The 21126-nt window shown below is 47.9% G+C and overlaps 1 protein-coding gene across 4 annotated transcripts in view; it reads left to right on the top strand.

Annotated features, from left to right (window-relative positions):
* LOC102931475 (Krueppel-like factor 5) overlaps positions 1 to 20869 on the top strand; it is a 75507-nt gene extending 54638 nt beyond the window's left edge. For 3 of the 4 annotated variants that reach the window (XM_007063948.4, XM_043522090.1, XM_043522089.1), the window contains 4 exons: positions 2772 to 2816; positions 6865 to 7759; positions 10681 to 10740; positions 15023 to 20869. In XM_007063948.4, the coding sequence (XP_007064010.1) occupies positions 2772 to 2816; positions 6865 to 7759; positions 10681 to 10740; positions 15023 to 15201 (1179 nt within the window). In that variant the 3' untranslated portion in view covers positions 15202 to 20869. The remainder of the gene's footprint in view (positions 1 to 2771; positions 2817 to 6864; positions 7760 to 10680; positions 10741 to 15022) is intronic. The other variant, XM_037908109.2, reaches the window with a different exon arrangement.
* The last annotated feature ends 257 nt before the right edge of the window (positions 20870 to 21126 follow it).

The following is a 21126-nucleotide window of genomic DNA, read 5'->3' as shown; positions in this document are numbered from 1 at the left end:
TTCGATGCAGGCCGAGCTTACCGGGGAGGCACTCATCTTCCCCCTGGAGATCCTTGCAAGTTTCAAAGTACGTCAAGCCTTCTCACAGGGTCTGGTCACAAGCAAGTTGGATGCCTGGCTGCTGTCCCTTTCCATTAGTGCTTTGGTGGAGCTGTGGCAGGTCTGCACATTATGGACCGGACGTAAAACTTTTAACTGCTCTTGCCTACCACCCTCCCGGCCCTGGACTCAGTCGGCCATTCTGGCTAAGCCACGCTTTGCTTTTTCCAGAGTGCTAACAAAGGTCTGAATTTGCTATGTTCATCTGTTCAGACTGCTTCCTTGAAAGGGCAGGGCTGGCTAGTGGAGCTGAGGGCTTGAAGGACTCCTGTCTTCATAGGCAGCATTGCTTAGTGGGGCTGACAGCTGGAGAGCTCGAGTCCCTGATCTAACACTTATTTGCTGGGTGGCCATGGGCAAGTCACTTCTCTCCTGTTTCCTCCCATCTCAAAACAGACAATGTTACTGCCTGACCTCACAGGGGTTATGAGGATTTGGGAATAGCTTCTATGGGCCTCACACTGAGATTCTTGTCTTCGCTCCCTCCCCACAAATCTTGTTCCTTTCATAATCTCTGTGTTTCCAGCCTGTTTATTGCCAAATAGAAGGTGATCCGTTTCTGTCTGGGAAGTCAGGGGTCACCAAGCTCCGCGGGGTTTGGCATGGCAGCTTTCCCCATTGACCTGAAGAATGTCCGCCCTGGAAGCAGACCCACCCAGCGACCCCAGGAAATCCCTCTTTGCCCCTCAGGGAGGATTAGGCCTCTTAAGAGAAGTGAGAGCCGAGGCCCGCTGAGCAGGCCGAGAACCAGCTCCCAACTCATCTGACTGGTTGGTGTATCCCCTGGACGTGCATTGTCCACAAGGAAAGCAAGAAAAGTGCTGAAAGTGGCAGATCGGGGCAAAGCAGCATAATTCCATACCCTGCTCCCACTCTCCAAACCTAAGGATAATGGGTTCCCCACATTCTATAAGGAAGAAATGGGATTTACTGCTGAGCTTAGAATCGAGGGGCATTGATGCCCTCAGATCATAGGGTGGGGCGGACAGCAATAGTAACCACTTACATAATGATTTTCAGACATCAGCTTATCCTCATAACCCTCATCTGCCTGGAAGGGAGGTAAATAGTATCTCCCCACATTTAACATGTAGAGAAACTGAGGCAGGAGGGTTGCTGAGTGACTCGTCCACAGGCTCAGCCATAAAAACTCATGGATCAAAGGAGCTGGTGTTCTCTTTTGTTCCATTCTGAGCCCAGGATCTACCTGGTGTTAGCTCTGGGGTTTGAATGTATCTCCCTGGCTCGCAGTTCTGTGCTCAGAGCACCAGGCCACAGCTCTGAACACAAAGCACTAACTTATTCCTCAAAACTTGAGGGCAGGGGCTCTCAACTGGGGGGTCATGATCACTGCATTCCCAATTTTACTAAATGGCTGCACGGGCAGGGGATTCGGGAGTGCTGGTATGGAAAAAGAGGTTGTGGTATGGAAAAGGACCATTGATCTAGGGATTCCTGACCACAGTCTAAAACCATGAAACCTCCCCCATGACTTTATTGTTTTATTTTGAATTTTTGGATGGATCCTGCAGCAAAATGTGTAAATGTGTTCCGTAGGTAATTTTGCCACAGGAATAAATGTAGGGACATTTTGTGATATTGTCACAAGGTAGAATTTTGTTGCAGAATTTCCCCCACACAAATTCACAATTTCTTGCAAACAAACCCACCCTTTTCTAGAACAATTTCCATTTTGTGTGTGTGCAGATTTGCAAAGATTTGCAGCTCTGCCAGAAGCATTAGGGAAAACAAATGTAAATTTATTCCAAATGCATTCAAACAGCTGTTTGGAGTGGAGTTTCAAAGCAATAGGCATTAAAAAACAGACCATGCAAATTACAAAGGAGGCTTTTTTCCCTAATTAAACTAGTCTTGGGGTCCGTTGGGTTCTGCTGGGTTTGGCTGGCCCACAGTGAGGCCCCGCTGGTCTCGGCAGGCTTGTTGGCTTCCCCCAAGGTGATGCCTATGTAGTTGCACCGCCTGTGCTGGTGGGGTGCTGTTGCTATGGATGCCCTCTTGGGAATGCTGGCAGAAAGAATGGTTAGCCCTGTGTTTCCTAGCAACTATCACCAAGCAACAGTGGAAAGTAGACCCCTATCCTCTGGGAGATGAAGGCAGCTGCTGGGGGGGGACGGACTGGGGGGAACCTGCTGACAGCAGCTGGGACCAGATGGAGTCACAGGTAGCAGCCATCGGGGTTATTAAGCAGAGGGAGCAGCAGCTCTCTAGCTCACTGGCTCTCATGTGTGCGTGTTTGGTCCTTCTGATCGGCCAGTGGTACTAACGACATTGGGAGAGGGCTGCTGAGGTGCAGCCAGGCATGGAAGGACAGTCCCCGGTGCACATGCAAAATGGCAGCCAGCATTAAGAAAGCCCCAGCCAACCGGCTAGCAAAGCACACATTGCTCTGCAGGGCCCTTGTGCGGAGTGTTTCTCTCCAACAACCAGGCCCCTGGCACGTCCGAGTCATTCATACCCTGAGCTTCCATGGCAATATGGCTGCTCAGCGGGGCCACTGGGTTTGGTACAGTGTGATAAGTGTTAATGGAGACGCGCGTGTCCGCGTGCACGCCTTGGCCTGTCTGGAGGTAAAGTTCCATAGGATGCTGAGTCTCGTGTTTACTATGAACTGCATCACGACTGCACAGTAACGGGCTGTGTTTATTCCACAGCTTACTGCACTGAGGATGGAGCAGCGAATGCCGCTTACTATGGAGGTGAAGGTTTTTATTATTCTATACATGCGTATTTCTGCCACCCGTAAAGCTCACTCGGGGTAGCGGGTGCCTTCATGAAATGCAGCTGGTTTCTCCTTAGCAGATCCATCCCCGGGTTCACTAAGAACCCAATTAAGGGCCAAGAAACTGTAACTAGAGCGTGCTGAATTCTCTGCTCCCTGTCCCTCTCCCCACTACACTGGATGCAGTACAGGCTGTAGATGAGCTGTACTGCTGATTGGAAGGGGAGTCTTGTGGTGAAAGCTCTGGCTTGGGGCTTAGGAGATCTGGTTCCGTTCCTGGCTCTACCACGTTCCATACGTGACTACAGGCAAGACCCTGAATCTCTCCGCACCTCTGTGCTACAGCTGTAAAATGGGTTCCACCTACTTCCTTCTCCCTCCCTCCGTATTGTCTGCTAGGGGTTCTCAGGACAAATTTTTGGGTGGCCTCAGAGCAGCCACCAACTCTTGCTGGTGGCCACTTTCAAACTTTTTCCTAAAATACTTAATTAGCTTTAGGAAAACCAAATAAATAGGCACATACACACATCCAAATCACTGTAAGTGGTTGATTGCTAGCTAGCCAGTCTGTTGTGAAAAGTGATATTAACAAACATAAAGTATCACTTTTCACAGCAGCCTTACTCAGTCTTGGACAAATTAAGCCTGGGATGGAGGGTCAGGGGAGGCAGCAGGGGCCAGTGGTGATGGGAGTGGTTGGGGAGGCAACGGGGGGTTGGAGCCTGAAGCCCCGTAGCCAGAGCCCGAAGCTCTGCGGCCGGAGGATGGGGCCAAGGGATGGAGCCCGAAGCGTGCTGCTGGAGACTGTAGCTGAAGCCCAAAGCCCACCGCCCCTGGGAAGGTGGGGATCTCACCAGCTGTTTGTTCCTCCAGCGCTGCGCCCCAGGTGTCTCCAGAGGTGGGCAGGGCCCAACCCCTGCTGGCGGCTCCAGCAACCAACACCAGGGCAGTGCATCCAGGAGCACCGGGGAAGGTCCACTACTTTGCCCTCCCTCTTGCCCAATCACAGCCCAGGAGGCTGTGGCTGCAAGAAAAGCCCCTGGTGGCGCGATGCGGCCATGGTGGCCACCTTTGAGAAGCGCTGGGGGCAGGGAGTGTCTCTTCTGATGTTCTTGTAAAGTGCCTGGCACAACGCAGGCGTAGTCATACAACAGTAAAAACACTCTTCCCTGGGACGCAGGATAGAGTCAGTGTCCAATTACAGTGTTACGGGTGCACTTTGATGCCAGGGGGATTGCCTTTCAGATGACACACAAAGGGGTGTCCTGGCAACTACTCCAGGTTCCACTGCTCTTTACAGTGCAGGGGCTAGCCCAGGTATCCTGCTTGTATCTGGGCTCAGGTCATCCCCTTCTGCTGGCCTATAAATGGTGCTCCAGCTGAGCCTGGGTACACTTCCTGTTCCACACAATGGGCTTGTGGGGTGCTGCTAATCAGCTGCCCCATCCCATCCCTGAGCTGGCTGCATTTCAGTAATGGGAGAGGTAGATTCAGTTTGCTGAGTCTCCTTTGGGGGCAGCAGATGCAATATGGTGTAATTTATTATTATTGGTGGTTCAGTGAAGTTTGCAGAGGTGAGGTGGGGGTTAAGGAATCCCTGTCTGAGAATGCACAGGATTAAATAGAGCAGCATGGAATTCATGCACAAAGACCCAGTGGACCAGATCCTCAAAGCTATTTAGGTGCCTAACTCCCATTGATTTCAGTGCAAGTTAGGTGCCTAAATACCTTGGAGGATCTGGGCATCCTTATGGAAACCTCTTAGAAAAACTCCTTTCCTGTAAAGTGAAGGCAAGAAATCAAAATACCAGAGATAAGGGAACCTTAGAAGTAAAATATGTCTGACACCCACACTTCCCTCCTCCATCTCCCTGGCGAGTGGGTCATTTCATTGCTCAGGTATGTGCGGCATTCAGAGGCGGAGGGAGAGCCCCTGGTACTGCCTAGCAGTGATCTGATTCCTGCCTCTAAAAATAACAGGCTGGAGTGGCACGAGTGCAGAAAAACCAGGTGAGAGCAGGCGGAGCTCCAAGGGCTCTGTGCAGTCCTCACCCAGGGATGAGTCCAAATAAGAACCACGGATACTAATGCTGTGGAAATTGGGATTCAGATCCAAACTGCTGCGCGGGCGTGTCCCTAGAATGAGCCCAGCCCCAGTACCTGAGTGCAAACATCTCTGAAACGTTGGAAAAGTTCAGAGTTTGATCTGATTCTAGATTTGCACTTTGTGGCTCTGGTCCATATTGTCTGTCACTGTGACACAGGGGTGGTCCCAGATCAAAGGAGAGTGTTTGAACCTATAGCACCTAGGGGAATAGGTCAGGCATTTAACACAAGCTGAACTTGTTGGGGCAACAAACTATCCCTCACCCCCCTGCTTTGACAATGTCCCCTCTAGTGATAGCTGGGAGCTTCCCAGCACATCTGGCTTGACGAGGATGATATGCTAATAACACCAGACAGGTGGGTAGAACACTTCTTGCTAGTCTAGGTGCAGCCAACAGCAGCCTAAGGTCCCAGTGTAGCCGGTACAGTTCTGCAGCAGCAGCCTGTTGGAGATTTCATGTCCCAGCCAAACTGCTCTGATCAAGATGGAGCATTGCATGCTGGGACATGTAGTGTCAGGGAGCTGCCTCCATTTTAAAGAGCAGGGCGGCTGCAATACTTGCTCCATTAAATACAAATTAGGCGTGGTTCTCGCTTCCTGGCGCATTGCCAGTATGGCTCTCAATTGGGCAAAGTCTGGGAATCTTTTGAAGGAGATATAGACATATCTTGTGCCATATAATGTGCAGGGTGAGTAAAACACCTTGGGCCCAATTAGTCTCCATTGACGGCAGTCAGGTTGCACCAGGGAAGACGTTGGCGCATAGCGATGCTGTTCATTGCTGCAAAGCCTTCTGGCAGAATGCGCAGTGGGCGGTGAAGAGATGAGCGTGGTTTCTTGCAGTATTCAGTGGGCTCTGCCAGCCTGTATCTGCAGGGCCCAGGGAAACTGGACTGTTTTGCCAGCTCTGTTACATATGAGTGAGTATATGAGGTCTATGTAATAAGAATGACACATGGGTAACCACATAATTAAAGGCTGCAGCTCCATTAAGGAGTATTATTGGTAGTATCGTTAACCACGGAGCACAGTTTGAGTCGTCAGATGCTAGGGGTTGAATTTCTTAGTACGCTGCTGCCCTTAGACTGTTGAATCAATGGGAACATGTCCAGAAGATGCTCTGTCAGATAGGAATCATGAAGGAATCTGGAGTTTGATGATATTCGTAAACATACATAGAAATTCATAGGACTAAAACTCTGCTCTGTTGTATTACAGACGTGAATGTTTCATAGGGAGAATGAAAATAGATCCGTTTCCCTTTTGTTCTAGTCTGTTTCAGATCTAGGATCTCATGTGCTAGTACGAGGCCAACGTGTTCCCAGGGCTGTGGGCGACAGTTAAAACCCAGCCTCATCCTTTTATTTTCAAAGCAGTACGAAGGAACAATGAACCAATTGAGTTTTATATAGTTTAAAGGAGAGTTGGGCCTGAACCTCAAAGTTCAGATCCAGATCCTAACTCCCCCAAGGTTTGAGGGCACTTGGATCTGGTGCTCGGACTTAGGCTCGTCAGCTTTAATTTTAAGTTCTCCCCCTCTTATTATTTATATAGAAAATCTAAATCCTGGCCTTCTTTATTTGACTGCATCCCTTTTGCTGTTGTTGTGTTCTCTGCCTAACTACTTATGCATCCCTCATCACTGCAGTGTACAAGCACCTAACAGCCATTTTATCCTCACAACAGCTAGGGAAGGATTATGCCCATTTCACAGAGCGGGGAATGGAGGCACAGACTTGAGTAAGTGCTTTGCCTTAGGTCACACAGGGTGTCAGTGGCTGAGCTGCACTCCTGCATCCGAATCCATTGTCCTTTCGTGCCCTTTAGCCACCCTCCTATCTTAGATGTTTGTAGCACGCCCATCACCATAGCGTCTGAATGCTTTACTCAAGAACTCTTTCTTTTGTTCTCCCCGTAGGCACGTTCTGAAATGGACAAGTACCTCTCCAGTCAGCTGCTGCCAGTTCCAATGGTGCCAGACAAAAAGTACCGCAGGGAGAGCGCCTCTGTGGTAGATGAGTTCTTCTCGACAGAGAAGCCCTCCTCCACGCCATACAGCGTGAACATCAATGTGATACTGCCTGACACCACGCACCTGCGAACCGGGCTCTACCGGCCAGCCAAACCCCTCACCCCCTTCCCACAGATCAAAACAGAGCCTGGCACCAGCTTCACCCAGCCCTGCTCGTCCGCAGCAGGCTCGACGCAGACGCTGCCAGATTTCACCAGTGTCTTCAGCATGCCGCAGTCGGTGGCGGTGAACAATATCTTCATCAAGCAGGAAATGCCCTCGGAGATCCCTTTGTCTGGCAGCCTACAGCAGGCCCAGCTTTACCAGATGCCCATTGGCAATGGTGATGCTGATGTCACCACAATGGTGCCCTCTACTGGCAGCACCACAGCCATCAACACCATCAGTGGCGTCACCATGTCCACGGGCAGCGCCATGCTCCCCAGACCCATCCAGCCCGGCGGACAAGTGAAGCACTTCCAAAATGTCTCCCAAGGTCAGGGGAACTTCAACGTCACCGGGCATTTCTACCCTGTCCCAGGACTGAACCTGCCCCCTTCACCTCCAAACTCACAGCCTGGCAGCCCTGAGAATCAACCCGAGCTCATCAACACCATCTCACCCCCGCCCTCCTATGAAGCCACATTTGGACTGAAGCTGGTACAGTCGTCCCAGATCCCCACGCTCCCAAACGGTCTCGGGACCCTCTCCCAGGGGCATATTATCATGCCAACGCCCAAATACAACAGACGCAACAACCCAGAGCTGGAGAAAAGGAGGATCCATCACTGTGATTACCCAGGTATAGCCACAGCGGCTGTGTTGGTTTGGTGTCGGAATTCTTTCGTGATGGGCGTAGCTCTAGCCTGTCTGAAATTTGCCATACATTTGTCCGAAATGTCCCCTTCTCCCAAAGTTGTTCTATGTAGCTGACTGACACCCTCCACCAGAGGTGGATGCATTGTAGTGGTGAGCTATGCAGCGATATCTATGTGCATACTATATGAAGGTGCACTGTAGTATCTGTGAGAGGCATATCACCACTCATACTATGTTGGCTCCAGTCCACATGACAGACAGCTCATCTCTGCAATGGCCATCAAAGAAGCAGTTTCAGACTCTGGAGCCGACATTCTCCTTTTGATGCAGCTGGCTAATAAGCTTGCATATGAGCTATTCTTTCCCATGTGGTAGATTGTATGTTGAAGAAGAGGGGACATGATAAAGGTATAAAGAATAATGGATTCTCCAGAGGAGGTAGATCAAGTCTTGCTATTTACCCTTTGTCTTAATAAATGTGTTTGTAAATTGGAGAGGGTTCAGAGAAGAGCTCCGAGAAGGAGTAAAGGAGTAGACAACATGCCTTCTAGTGATAGACTCAAGGAGTTCAATCTATGTAGCTTAACAAAGAGAAGGTTAAGGGGTGACTTGATTACGGTCTGTAAGTATCTGTTGGGGAACAAATATTTAATAATGGACTTTTCAATCCAGCAGAGAAAGGTCTAGCCAGACAAATTCAGACTGGAAATAAGGTGTAAATTTTTAACAGTGAGAGTAATTAACCAGTGAAACAACTCATCATTGGAACATTCTCAACATTGCCAATTTTTTAATCAGGATTAGATCTTTTTCTAAAAGATCTGCTCTAGGAATTGTTTTGGGAAAGTTCTCTGGCCCATGTTATACAGAAGGTCAGACTACATGATCACAATTGTCCCTTCTGTCCTTGGAATCTATGAATAATACAAGAACATGGAGGCATTCAAGGAAACTGACAGGCAAAGCATTGAAAACTGATAGAAGGAAATGCTTGTATTAACACAACACACAAATAGCGTGTGGAACTCATTGCCACAAGATATCACTCAGGCCAAGATGTTAGCAAGGTTCAAAAAAGGATACGGGTGATGAGAATATCCAGAGTTACAATAGCTGTGGTTCAGAAACAACCAAGATTTTTCGAGTGGTCTTGTTTAGGACACACCAAAGTTAGGGGATGTTCAGAGCCAACGTTTTGGTTTAGCCCATCATAGAGGGGTCATTAGTAAAATTCAGTTATAATTCCAGTTTCCCTCTAAGTTGAAGTGTGTTTAGATCTGGTCCCATCTCTAACTGATAGAGACCAAAGGAGACCTGGTTTGAACCTCAGCTTCAAAGGTGGCTTATGTAAACGTCACTACAAGTTCCAGCGATGAGGTGGGGGACTCCCCTAATCAGCTGCATTTCCTTGTGGCATCTGAGTACCAGACTGGTAGATGCAACACAGCAATCTCTCAGTGACATTGGTTTATGTATGGTAAACTTCAAACAAAGAAGAATCAATCTGATCTTGGTAAAACAGATTCCTAGCAGAGGAAAAAATAGCCCTTAAATTTTAGGGAAGCTGAGGTCTGAACTCCAGAGAGAGCATAAAAGAGCTGTGAGCTGGGAAAGCTAGTGAGGTGCCAAACTCAAAGAATTTGGAGTATGGCTTCAGTTCCGATGAGCACCAAATGAATCTGATGTTTAGCTGAACTATCTGCATGTTGTGAATAGAGCTAATTGGAAAGCAGAATTTCCATCCCATGGGAGAGTCTAGCATTTCAACATTTGTTTTTCTTCTGATTCAGAAAAGTTGAATTTCAAAATTTTTCATGGAATCAAAATTCCAAAAGGTTTTTGGTACAGAAACATCGATATGTTTTGTTTCAATTATGTTGAAATAAGGTAAAGACATTTTGTTTTGATAATATCAAAACACTATAATATATTAATGATGCAATATATAAATATAATGCAATACTAAAATGATTCTTATATTATAAAAGTTGAAATGAAACGAAATGAAACACTAAATAAAAGTGAAACTTTTTTATCTCCTAGAAGGAAAACCTTTAGCGATTATAGAAAAGAAACGAGAGAGTCGAAATCATAAATTTTGGCACTTGTCCTCAAAAGTATCATTGAAATTGACACATTTCTCCGAAATACGTTGATTTAGATGAACCTGCATTTTCTGATTGCAAACTCTGCCTCCGAACATTTTTCAGTCTGCTCTGCTCTTGAATATTGAAAACTGGGCCAGTGCTTCACACATTTGCCAATTCTTTGCACTTTCTCATACATCATCGTCTTTTGCTGGAGCTGGAAATACCACAAAAAAAGAGCCTTTCTTGCAGTCTTTTGGCAGTGGTTCTAGAATCCAGAAAGTCAGAGGCAACGCAAAACTGTCAAATAATAATGCAGAAGTTAACATTTTTATGCTACCTTCGTACAAGGTTCAGATTGAGCGTGGGATGGTATCTTGGGTCTGATAGATTTGATCTTATTCAAACTGATTCTCCCATCCCCAGTCAAGACACGTACATGTGAGAATTGATTGTACTAAGGAATAACACATGGGGGTCCTGTTAGAAAGTTTGGATGCTCCTTTGCATGCCTGATTTGCTATTGTTGTGCACTCCTTGCTGCAAAAAGCTCTCAACTTATGGGTGGAAAAAACTCTTCCTCCCCCACTGACACATGCAGTCTTCAGTCTGAACAAGTGTCCTTGTTTAGCTGCTGTAGAAACAAGCCTTACACAGGTACTAATTTGCAAACGATTACCCACAGTTCTTTTCAATCCTCTTTCCTTCTGGCAACTCAGATTTGCTGCAGCTCACCATAACCGTGGTGTGCGTATTTTAAATCTTCATTAGAATGAAACATTTTTCACCCTAAGGGGTTTCTGTTTTGTTTTTACAGGTTGCACGAAAGTTTACACCAAGAGTTCCCACCTGAAGGCACATCAGAGAACTCACACAGGTAAGTGTACACCTGAGTACGCCATAATACTTAGGATCTCTCTAGCCATGGTATTTTTATACCATACCATCATTGGGGTGGTAGCTGTTGATTTCAGTGGTATTACTCCAAGTGCAATCTGATCGCAAACACAGTGAATGCAGTTAGATAAACAGATCTAGTGGTGTTTGTGGAGGAACCAATCACAGAGGTCTAGTGGTGTTTGTGGAGGAACCAGTCACAGAGGTCTAGTGGTGTTTGGGAGAACAAAAGACATACTAGTTGATGCGCGACACGTTGTGCTTTAGAAATCGCGCCTGCACGTTACCCCACTGTGTAGACATGCCCTGAGTTACCTTTAGAGACCTCCTGCACTTGGCTAGGGTATTGGTTCAATACAGACTTGGGGAGGAGTCCCACCCATTTCATTCTGTGCCCTCTGCATTTTCCCTGGAGGTCTCCCGTCTAAGTACTAACCAGGCCTTGCACTGTTTAGCCAATGGGATTGCAGCCTGAAGTGATTTGGCAGCATATACACAGCGTATGAGGAGAATACAGAAGGGGAAGGGCCATCCCCTTGGTGAATTGTTTCCCCTTTGAGCCAAGGGGAGAGCCCCAGCATTCGATACTCTGGGCCCTGAACAATTAATTAAAACAAAAAATATCCAACAGTGCCCCAGCGTTTCCTGCATAAACCCAGCCTCCTGGCCCTTCTCAACACAGGCAGGCAGAGGGCTCCTCCGAGGACAGCCTGAGCCCTTATCAGATCCTTGGCCAGTCCCAGAACCAGAGCTTCTCTCATAAATCTCTTTTATAGAAGTGTTGATCTTTACTGGGTGCAATTAAGCTGTCCCTGGGGTCACTTTTCTTTTTTTATGAGCAACGAACAAATCACAAAGCAAGTCCCAAGCCTGGGAATCATTTCTCCCACCTGGCTCCGCTCCTATTTCATCTTATCAGGCTCCGGAACGAGGCACGAGGTGCAGTATTTTCTCAGCCGTGCACCATAGAGACGTATGCCGTAGAATGCCTCAGGAGGAGATGGGAGGAAAGAAGGCCAAGGGCTGTGTCCAAGCTACTATGGGCAGACGGTAGTAAGGAAGGGCACTGAGTTCCCAGAGAAGGAGCTTCAGGATGGGGAGATGGTAACAACCGTCCCCTCTTTACTAATAAAGAGCTCTTCTGCTGACCCCAACCAGGGCCCTGCCCTTGCCCGTTAGCCCTTCGCATGAGAGATGTGTAGCTCTCAAAAGTTGCCTGAGCCATTGTACAGTGACCCGATGAGGCAAACCCCAGCCTCTCTGTGGAGCCATTTATTGGCCCTGCTGGGGCCTGAGTTTGACGTGAGACCACTTCCTTCCACCACCTGCCTCAAGATCCCCTCTTCCTGGGGCAGAGGGACGAAAGAGGATGTGCCTTGAACTGGCAGGAGTATTGGTGGAAATAGATAGGGGGAAATCCAGAATGGTGGAGAGGAAGCCATTGATGAGTCAATTATATTGGGAGGTTATGTAGCAGGCAAGTGTTCCCCATGCACAAGCTCAAGGCCATCATATTCAGCCTAATGAGTATCCAGAAATCTAGAGTGGAAAGGCCAGAGTATTAACCCGCATGGTACCTTAGCATCCCACAAGTAGCTGCACTCTGGCAGTGACTTCGCTCGGTCACTCGAAGGGTTAATAAAGCTATTTGGGATAACCCACCCAATGGGATCTAGCCTGGGAAGTCTATCAGGCCCAATCACGAACACCTTCCCCTGTGGTTTGCCTGTTGCTATGGTCTAGGCCATATCAATCTCCAGGGGACACCATTCATTGCCCTGGCGCCATTGTGCGATTAAATATATAACCCACTGGCCGCTCACCCACCTCCCGGGGGATCGGAATGCCAATTGGGCCCATTGTTCCAGCCTGTCCTGCCATGCTGTCCTGGGGGAAGGAGCCAGCTTGCAGGACAATGGAAAGCATTTTGTTTCCATCCTGGAGATCAACCTGTTATTGTTTGAAAGTAAAAGGCCTTGGTGTGGCTGACCCAGCCAGATGACCTGGCTGGGACAATGGCTGAGTCTGAGCGGGGCAAACCTCGCCTTTGTCTTTCAGCTTAGAAAACTAATAAAGACGCCCACAAACCCATGTGATCCTGAGTGTGCCATAAAATTTCCCAAGTGCTGCTTGTAAATCGAGCTTAAATTCGTATTGACCTGAGCTATAAACATATTTCTCACGCCTGGCAGAAAGCTAAGGTGCTTTGCATTTCTTCACATTCTGTTTGCTGCTGGGTTCATGCCTCATTCTGTGTGTGTGCATGCGTGCATGGGAATGTTTGTGTGGGGGCATGCAAATGTACACGTTGGCTTGTGCACAGAAAGCTTCTGTATACATGAAAACAGGCATGTTCATGAGTATGTGTCATATGTGCCCAGAGATGCATGTCTCTGTGTTAGCATGCACAGGTTTGTGTGTGCATGCATCATGTGAGAACTTGGTGTGTGTGTGTGAGAGAGCTCATGTTTGTGTGCATGCACAGATATGTTTATGCTCAAATATGTATGCCTGTGTCTGTGGGCACATCTGACGTGCACCCATCCTGGGGCATGCACATGCATGTTGCCTGTGTACGTGCACTTGAGCTGTTGTTAAGTTCTCCATAATTGGCCGATGAAATGGTAAATATTTGAGGTCGGGAAAGTCAGCACATTCCATGAACTCTGCTTGCTTGCTCAGGCTGTTAAAGAGCGAGGACTAATATTTGAGGGGACCACGCCCTGCCCAAGCGTGGGCTGCGGCACTCAGTCCAGAGTTCAGTTCAGCTTCCCGGGCTGCAACCGCTGCAGGGTGCGGCCAGCCTGTCTGGATTTGGAGAGGAGCTGGGTGAGGCTGGCAGTGGCTTTTCCACACGAGCTCCTGGCTGGCAGAGACACTTCCCCATTTGATCTGCAGGATAAACAGGGAGGTGGGGACACTGAGGCACAAAAACACACTGAAAAGTTCCTGCAGGAGCTCTTCTGCGCACCAAAATGTCACAGTGTGAAGAGCCAGTATAGAGCTGGTTGGAGTGTGAGGTGGGGGCAGAGTTCCAGGGAAAATTTAGCTGGAAAACAAAAATCTTTGGACTCTTCCATGGAAAATTTTGATGTTTCATCAAAAGTCAAAGCAGAAACACCCAGGGACTTTGTACAAAGCACTGCAGCCTAACCTGACTGAGCCTGACTCAGCTGCTGTAGGGATACCCTCATCTCAGAGGGGAAGCTCACGGTCTGGAGAGTGACCGTTCAGGTACAGCTGAGCAAGAAGAGTTAGGGATCGCCCAGTGAGTGACTGCACATGTCATAGGAGAACACGCCTACGTACCAGAATAATTAGCTAGCTAGATATGTCTGGGGATGGATGGTTGGACAGAGGGGTGTGTAGGGGGATGGATGGATGGATGGATAGAAAGATATGTGTTTGGGAGGCAGGATGGATGAATAGAGGGGGAAAGATGGATAGATAAAGGAGCGAGTACGGGGATGGATAGCGAGAGCGGTATGTGTAGGGATGGGTGGATGGTGGTTAGATAGAAGGATATGGGTTTGGGAGGAGGGATGGGTGGATATATGGATAGATACAGGAGTATGTGTAGGGATTGGTGGATGGTGGATAGATAGAGAGTGGAGTATGTGTGCAGGGAAGGGATGGATGGATAGAAGGATATGTGTTTAGGGGGAGGGTTGGATGGATAGATAGAGGAATGCGTATGGAGATGGATAGCTAGAGGGGTATGTAGGGATGAGAGGATGGTTGGATAGATAGAGGGGTATGTGCTTGGGAGGAGGAATGGATGGGTGGATAGATAGAGGGGAGGGATGGATAGTTAGAGGAGTATGCGTAGGCATGGGTGGATGGTGGATAGATAGAGAGTGGGGTATGTGTGTGAGGGAAGGGATGGATGCATGGAGAGCTAGAAGAGAAGGGAGCGATGGATGGATAGCTAGAAGATGAGGGAGGGAGGGATAACTTGAAGAGAGGGGATGGATGGATGGATAGCTAGAAGAAAAGGGAAGGAAGGATGGATGGATAGCTAGAAGAAAAGGGATGGATGGATAGCTAGAAGAGAATGGAGGGAGGGAGGGATGGATAGCTAGAAGAGGAGGGAGGGAGGGATGGATAGCTAGAACAGAATGGATGGATGGATGGATAGCTAGAAGGGAAGGGATGGATGGATGGAGACTGACAGATGGATGCCTAGAGAGGTAAGTATTGGACACTGGTATGCTGCTCTGCTCTGGTGCACACCGTAACCTCTGGCCTGTTGCCCCCTGCAGGAGAGAAGCCATACAAATGCACCTGGGAAGGCTGCGACTGGCGCTTTGCCCGCTCCGACGAGCTTACCCGGCACTACCGCAAGCACACAGGTGCCAAGCCCTTCAAGTGCCTAGCCTGCGGGCGCTGTTTCTCCCGCTCCGACCACCTGGCTCTGCACATGAAGAGACACCAGAACTAGTGGTAGAGCTCCTGCCCTGCTCTTGCCTCCCTTCCAGGAGCAGCTGGGACTCCTTCCTCTTGGACGGATGACTCGTCTTGTACATAGGAACAAAACCATGCTGTGATCAAATGGCAGCGTGTGAGCTCTGTGCACGCTCCCTCCTTGTGCCGTGTCACCAAGGTACTCTTAGTTAAAGGATGATTAAAACTATATCTGTATCCTGGCCAGGATCCCACTTCCTGACCAGGAGATGTTCCTTGGACTCCAGGACTCTCCCTTCCAGTGAATTTGCTATTTATTTTTCACTCTGAAGCAATTTTCCCTTTTGTCTCAAACTCTTTGGAGCCTTTCCTTCCCTTTCGGGGTCTGCCTCTGGTTGGGAATGAGCAGAAATACGTTGGGCAGATGAGCCGCTGGGCTATGGGAAGCCTTTATCAAATTCTTTGTGGAGCCTTCTTGGACTGAGCTATTCCATAACCAAGTTGCCACCACAGGTGTAGCACACAGGACATTCAGGCCATGCAGGAATAGCAGTGAGTGTTCATGGCTTGTTTGGAAAGTCAGGTCTTTAGTCTTCACCCCTGTGGTTGCAAGAAACAAGGGCAGGAAAACCTATCCCCAAGAAGTGCTGCCACGGCTGGGACAGATCCAAAGCAGACGACAAAGCCATTGTTCATGCTTTACTGAGACCACCTGATGTTTCCCGCAAGAGAGGCGGCTTTGGGTTATGAATTCCTATGTTTCTTTGCCAGGCATGTCCAACATCGGGCCCTTAGCATTTCTGTTTGGAGGATGGTTTTGGCTTCTGCTCTCTCTGTTGTGAGAACTAGGTTGGCTTTCCGAGGTGGGAAGTGGCCAATCCCCATGAAGAAAAAAAAAAAAAGATGACACACTGGTTTCCCAGAATGCATTGTGCCTTTGATTTCCAAGGATACATTGAGTGGGGCCCCCCTCAGGCCTCGAACACAAGAGACTGGTCATTACAAACCACTTTTTCCTGTTGCCATTTGTGCATTTTACCACGTCCAGAAAAGCAGCTTTGAAAACAAACTTGTGCGAACTGACATGTTACCTACCTCACAGGTTCATGGCCCCACGCTCTGCAAGGAGCCTTCACTTGTCTTCCGCAGAACGCCTTGATGTGCAGCGTACAGGGGAGGCCCCTGAAGCACACGAAAAATTAAACATGGGCAGAGTAAGAATAGGTTATACCCACTGAAACTGCAGCAACGTAGTAGATAAGAAGCAAATCAGGACACGGAATCAGCCTAGCATGTTCAACAGTACTTTGATTTTTCCTGGCTAACAAATGTAAGTAATGTACAGACAGTGACGTGTGATAAAAAATCAATCAAAAGGCAAAACCACACAGGCTGTGGAGATTCTGGAAACTTTATCCCACATGCAGCCTACAAGTCAAATGTGGCCCATCTCTGCTCTGAAGGAAGCCAATCAAACTTCTGGTGAACATAGCCAGTTCTGTATGTCTGTCCAAGAAGATACAAGGGAAGGCAGATGTCAGGGCTTGTACGCGCTCGTTAGTTACTGAGTTAGATTTACACATGCATTACTGTAGGTGTGGCCCTGGGATACTAGGCAAGCTACCCACAAAGTCTCAATGTTTGGGCTGTCCCTGATTCAGTGCTTTCTAAGCAGTTTCTCTCTCCAGTCCAGGGGGCACATGTTAGACCATGTCAATTACCCAACTGCAGTGATTCATTGGGATTAAACTTTAGTGACCTCCAGATGTGCAGGCAGAGCTGGGAGCAGAGAAGTCCCTGCAGAGCTTGGCCCTGGGTCTGTGAACAGGGACATGGCTCATGTCTTAGCTTGTTGAGCTGCTTTCCCTGGGCTTACCGGCTCTGACTTGATTCTGCTCTTCAGACTTGCCGGCTCACCTGAGTTCCTTGCCAAATGGTCCGGGAAGCTCTGGTGGCTGTGGTCCTCCAGCATGCTCCCTGCCTGCCTGCCCTGTCTTTCCTGTTTTGACCCTGACAAATTGCAGACCCCCAGTCAGGGCCTCCAAAGCCAGGCTTGAAAAGCAGTCAGAGAGGATAATCATAACTGGAGCCAAAATAAACGAGGAAGGGAGCCTGAGGGTGTGACTCTGAATTGCACCCACCCCTTTCTAGGGTATTTTGGAGGCTTCTCTATGCACCGCCGTCAGGGGGCTGCATTTCTTTAATGGAAGGCCCTTGTTATAATACAAAGACCCCTGGGGAATTGATATGTGCCATATGTTCATTGCTGTAACGGATGCATTATTTTATCGTGTACCTTGTCAAATAGGTATGTATGTGCACATATATATATGTGTGTGTGTGTGTATATATATATAGGGTGTGTGTGCGTGTGTAGGGCAGCATCTGCTTCATTGGCACAGATTCTGGTGTGCAAAGGAACATGGCAATGAGGTGGTGGTCCTAATTCTCCAGTGCTCAGTGTATAGGGTGGAGTTGGTGGCCTCTGATATACAAGAGATCAGATTAGATGATCTAGGATTTCTGGTCTTCAACTCTCTGATGCTACGGTTCTCTGTGTACGTGGCTCGTTCCCTTTTAGTTCATGACTTGCTTTAAAGCAAGCTTCGTAGTAAGCATCTAAACCTGAGCTGGGACCAATGCTATGCCAACAAACACCATGTCACACCAGAGCACAGCCAATCCCAGGCATGCCATTTTCTGGGCTCGGTGTGCCATGTATCCATCAACGAGATGCCTCCCACTGAATCTGTACTCCGCTGGTTGTGCCAGCATGCATCCGTTTGTAGAGAGGGGTTCTTGTGTGGATTCTACTGTATGATGGCAGGGTGGGGAAGTTCTCTGTGCCCTGAGAAAGGTCTTGTTGTTGAGAATGTTCAGGCCTTCACTGCTGCATGCACGCACACATGTGCGCACACACAGAGAGAGTCTCTGTCATTCGGGATTATCTAAGCTGAAAGGCATTTCATTGTAAGACAACAACACATGTTTAACCAGTCACATCTCCTGGCTCCTGGAAGTTAGGGCTGGGTGGATGGATTGGGTGGGAACCCAAACTAACCATGTTGGAGCCTGTCAAGCCCAACCCAGTGTTGGCTTGGGTTCAGCTGACATAGCATTGCGATATATTGCAAATCCCACCATCCCTGTTGCTCATGAAACTCCCCCACCCACATGCACACACCCCAAATATCCACAACACAGGATCCTAATGATTAGCAGCCTGGTTACACCAGTTCCGTAGAATAGGGCAGCTGGAGAATGCAACATTAGCAAATCAGAGTTCTGACTCTCACAGTTGGGCTATGTGTTGACCATATTCCACCATCTAGCTGAGTGGGCAGCCCTCCTGGACACGTTGAGAAGAGCCACATTCTGTTTGTGGATTTGGGGGAGTACGGAGCCCACAGTGTGAAAGGCTGGTGGTGGGAGAGCCTCTGCTAAAGTACCACATCAGCTGCACTGTGACAGCGCAATGAGGGAGTGATGTCTTTACCTGCAGAGGGCTTTGCTGTAGCATGCTTAAGACTGGACTTTGCATGGTATCCTGTGTGCTTTTGGTGTTTGTTTTTAAATGCTAAACTTCAACAGAATCAAAGGAAAATTTCCCTGCAAAAGAGATGAATGGCAGGTTAAAATGTGAAATATTTTATACCTTGGATCTCCTGGCTTTAGAGCTGAGTAAGAACCAAACTCCCCCTCTTCCTCCCTGTTAAATCTCTCACACCCACGCAGTGTCATGCTGGCAGTGGAGGACTAATGGGCATTACCTATTCACTGGAGCAGGTAAAAACCGGCCATTTGATTTGTTTGGCGGGAAATGTCAAGGTTTTCAAAATTTCCTGATGGCCCTTTCTGGGGCAAAAAAGTTTTTGTTTTTGAAAAATGGTTTTTGGTAAAATGGTTAGTTTAAAACAAAAATTTAAAAATTAGGTTTTCGAAAATCAAATTGTTCCCTCAGAACTGAACCAAACCCCATTGTTTTTTGAACTGAATGTTTTTGATTGAAAACTGAACTAGTTTACTGAAAAAATCTGGATTTTATTATTACTTTTATTTTTGGGAAAGAAAAGAGAAAATATCGATTATTTTCAAAATTTTGGTCCAAGAGCCATTTTTTCCTCAAAACAACACTCTGCTCTTCAGCTTTACCTGATCCCCAAGAGAGACATGCTGGGTCTTTGGATGGGGCTTGATAGCATTTGAGGAAGCCACATACTCCAGAGTGTTTTTTGGATAGTGCCTCCTTGCTAGGTTGAACATCATTATAGAAGGTCTTTGGCTCTCACAGCCAACTGGCATGTCTATTATTATTCCCAAAAGAAACATAATAAGTCCAGACCAACATATGGCCATGTCATGGGGCGCTGAGAAGAGTGGACCATCAGAAAGTTTGGGAAGAGCACTGGGGGCTATTTCTATGTTCGAAACACCTCAGGACACAGGACCCACTCGCTGGATTTCCCAAGCTTCCTTCAGAACAAAATGTTGGGGCGTAAATGTCCTTTTTTCATTGTCATTTGTGCTTCTGAGCGTGTAACACACGAGAGGGATTTCTGTAAATAGTGGGGAATGCTGTACAGATTTTTTGTATGTGGATTTGAAGCAATTGTTTATTGTATAATATGAACACACACCAAATTGGGACCTGGAAAACTGTGGTGGAAGGTTTCTTTTCTGGATATGTTTTTGTTTGTTACTTTAAAAAAATATATTAATTCATCTGCTATTTTGTAATAAAATTATCCTGCAGGGAGGGATATGTTCATTCTTCTGTCCCCACTCCAAACACCATCCCAGCACCCAGCTCTTGCTTCTTGCTACCTGCCTTAAATACCATAACCAAGCTGCTAGCACATCTCACTGTGGAGAGATTCCTGAGATCGAGAGACAGCAGTTTTAAGGCTTGTAGTAACTTCATTGCTCTCTGCAAGTGGGTCAGAGGTGGGCTGTTCCACTCAAGTTGGTGAAAAATAGCAGAGAGGCGTGGAAGGAGGCGCTGTTTCCTCATACCATTGAGCTATCTAATCCTGCCTGGAGCTGATGTTTTAGAGGAAAGTGGAACTGCCTTCTTCCTCCAATGCACACGACTGACTGTGCAACAATGTGTAGGGAAAAGCAAAGGAGAGAATTCCTCCCAGCCCTTCTCAGGTGATCATCATCCAACCTGAAGCATGATCCTTGATCACCCTTATCCTATGTTGTGTAGCGACGAGTGTTGTTAGGTTTTGTTAGAACGTGCAGCGTGGAAAGGCAGCTAAAGGGTTAATCAGCATTTCACTCTTCTCCCCCCTCCCCCCTCCCAGACTTGGGCCCCTTTGTGCCCTGAAATGAGCACACACTCGGCGAGGCTAGCGGTCCCTCATGGAGCCCTCTAAAAGACCCGCCGCCCTGGCCAGAAAAAGCATGTTTGCTAACAGTACCTCCAAGGCATACACCTCTCCTAGCTCCTAGAATCCCATAGGTGACTTTGCAGGAGCAATCTCCCCAGCGGCTCTCTTTACTGGGGGATTTTGAGGGGGAGGAGGGCGGAGGGAATAAAACCCCTCCCTTGAGTAAAAAAAAAAAAAAAAAAAGAGAGAACACAAGCGTGAGCTGATGGGTGTATGATGTAATGGGTGTCCAGGATGTTAAACTCAACGTGTACATTATTATTATTTTTTTTTACAAAAAGGAATGAAATAAACAGATCTTTATAAACCATGCCCCCATGAGTGTCGCCTTCCTTCTCCTGCTGCTGTTTTGGGATGGCTTTCTCCGGCTGGAATATGGCATCCCTCTCTGTGCCTCTCCTAGTCAATTTCCCAAAGGCATGGTGCACTACGCCTCAGGGCGCCGGGTAAATGCCCAGATAACAGACATGCTCGGGCTGTCGGTGCTGCTTGCACAACAGAGCCATTGGGTATGTCTATACTGAAAGCACAGGGTTCTGGGTGGGTTTGTCCAGCCCATGCTGAAGTGG

This window comes from Chelonia mydas, chromosome 9 (assembly GCF_015237465.2).
Source record: "Chelonia mydas isolate rCheMyd1 chromosome 9, rCheMyd1.pri.v2, whole genome shotgun sequence".
NCBI classification, from domain to species: domain Eukaryota; kingdom Metazoa; phylum Chordata; order Testudines; family Cheloniidae; genus Chelonia; species Chelonia mydas.
This window is presented reverse-complemented; position numbering and strand designations above follow the sequence as displayed.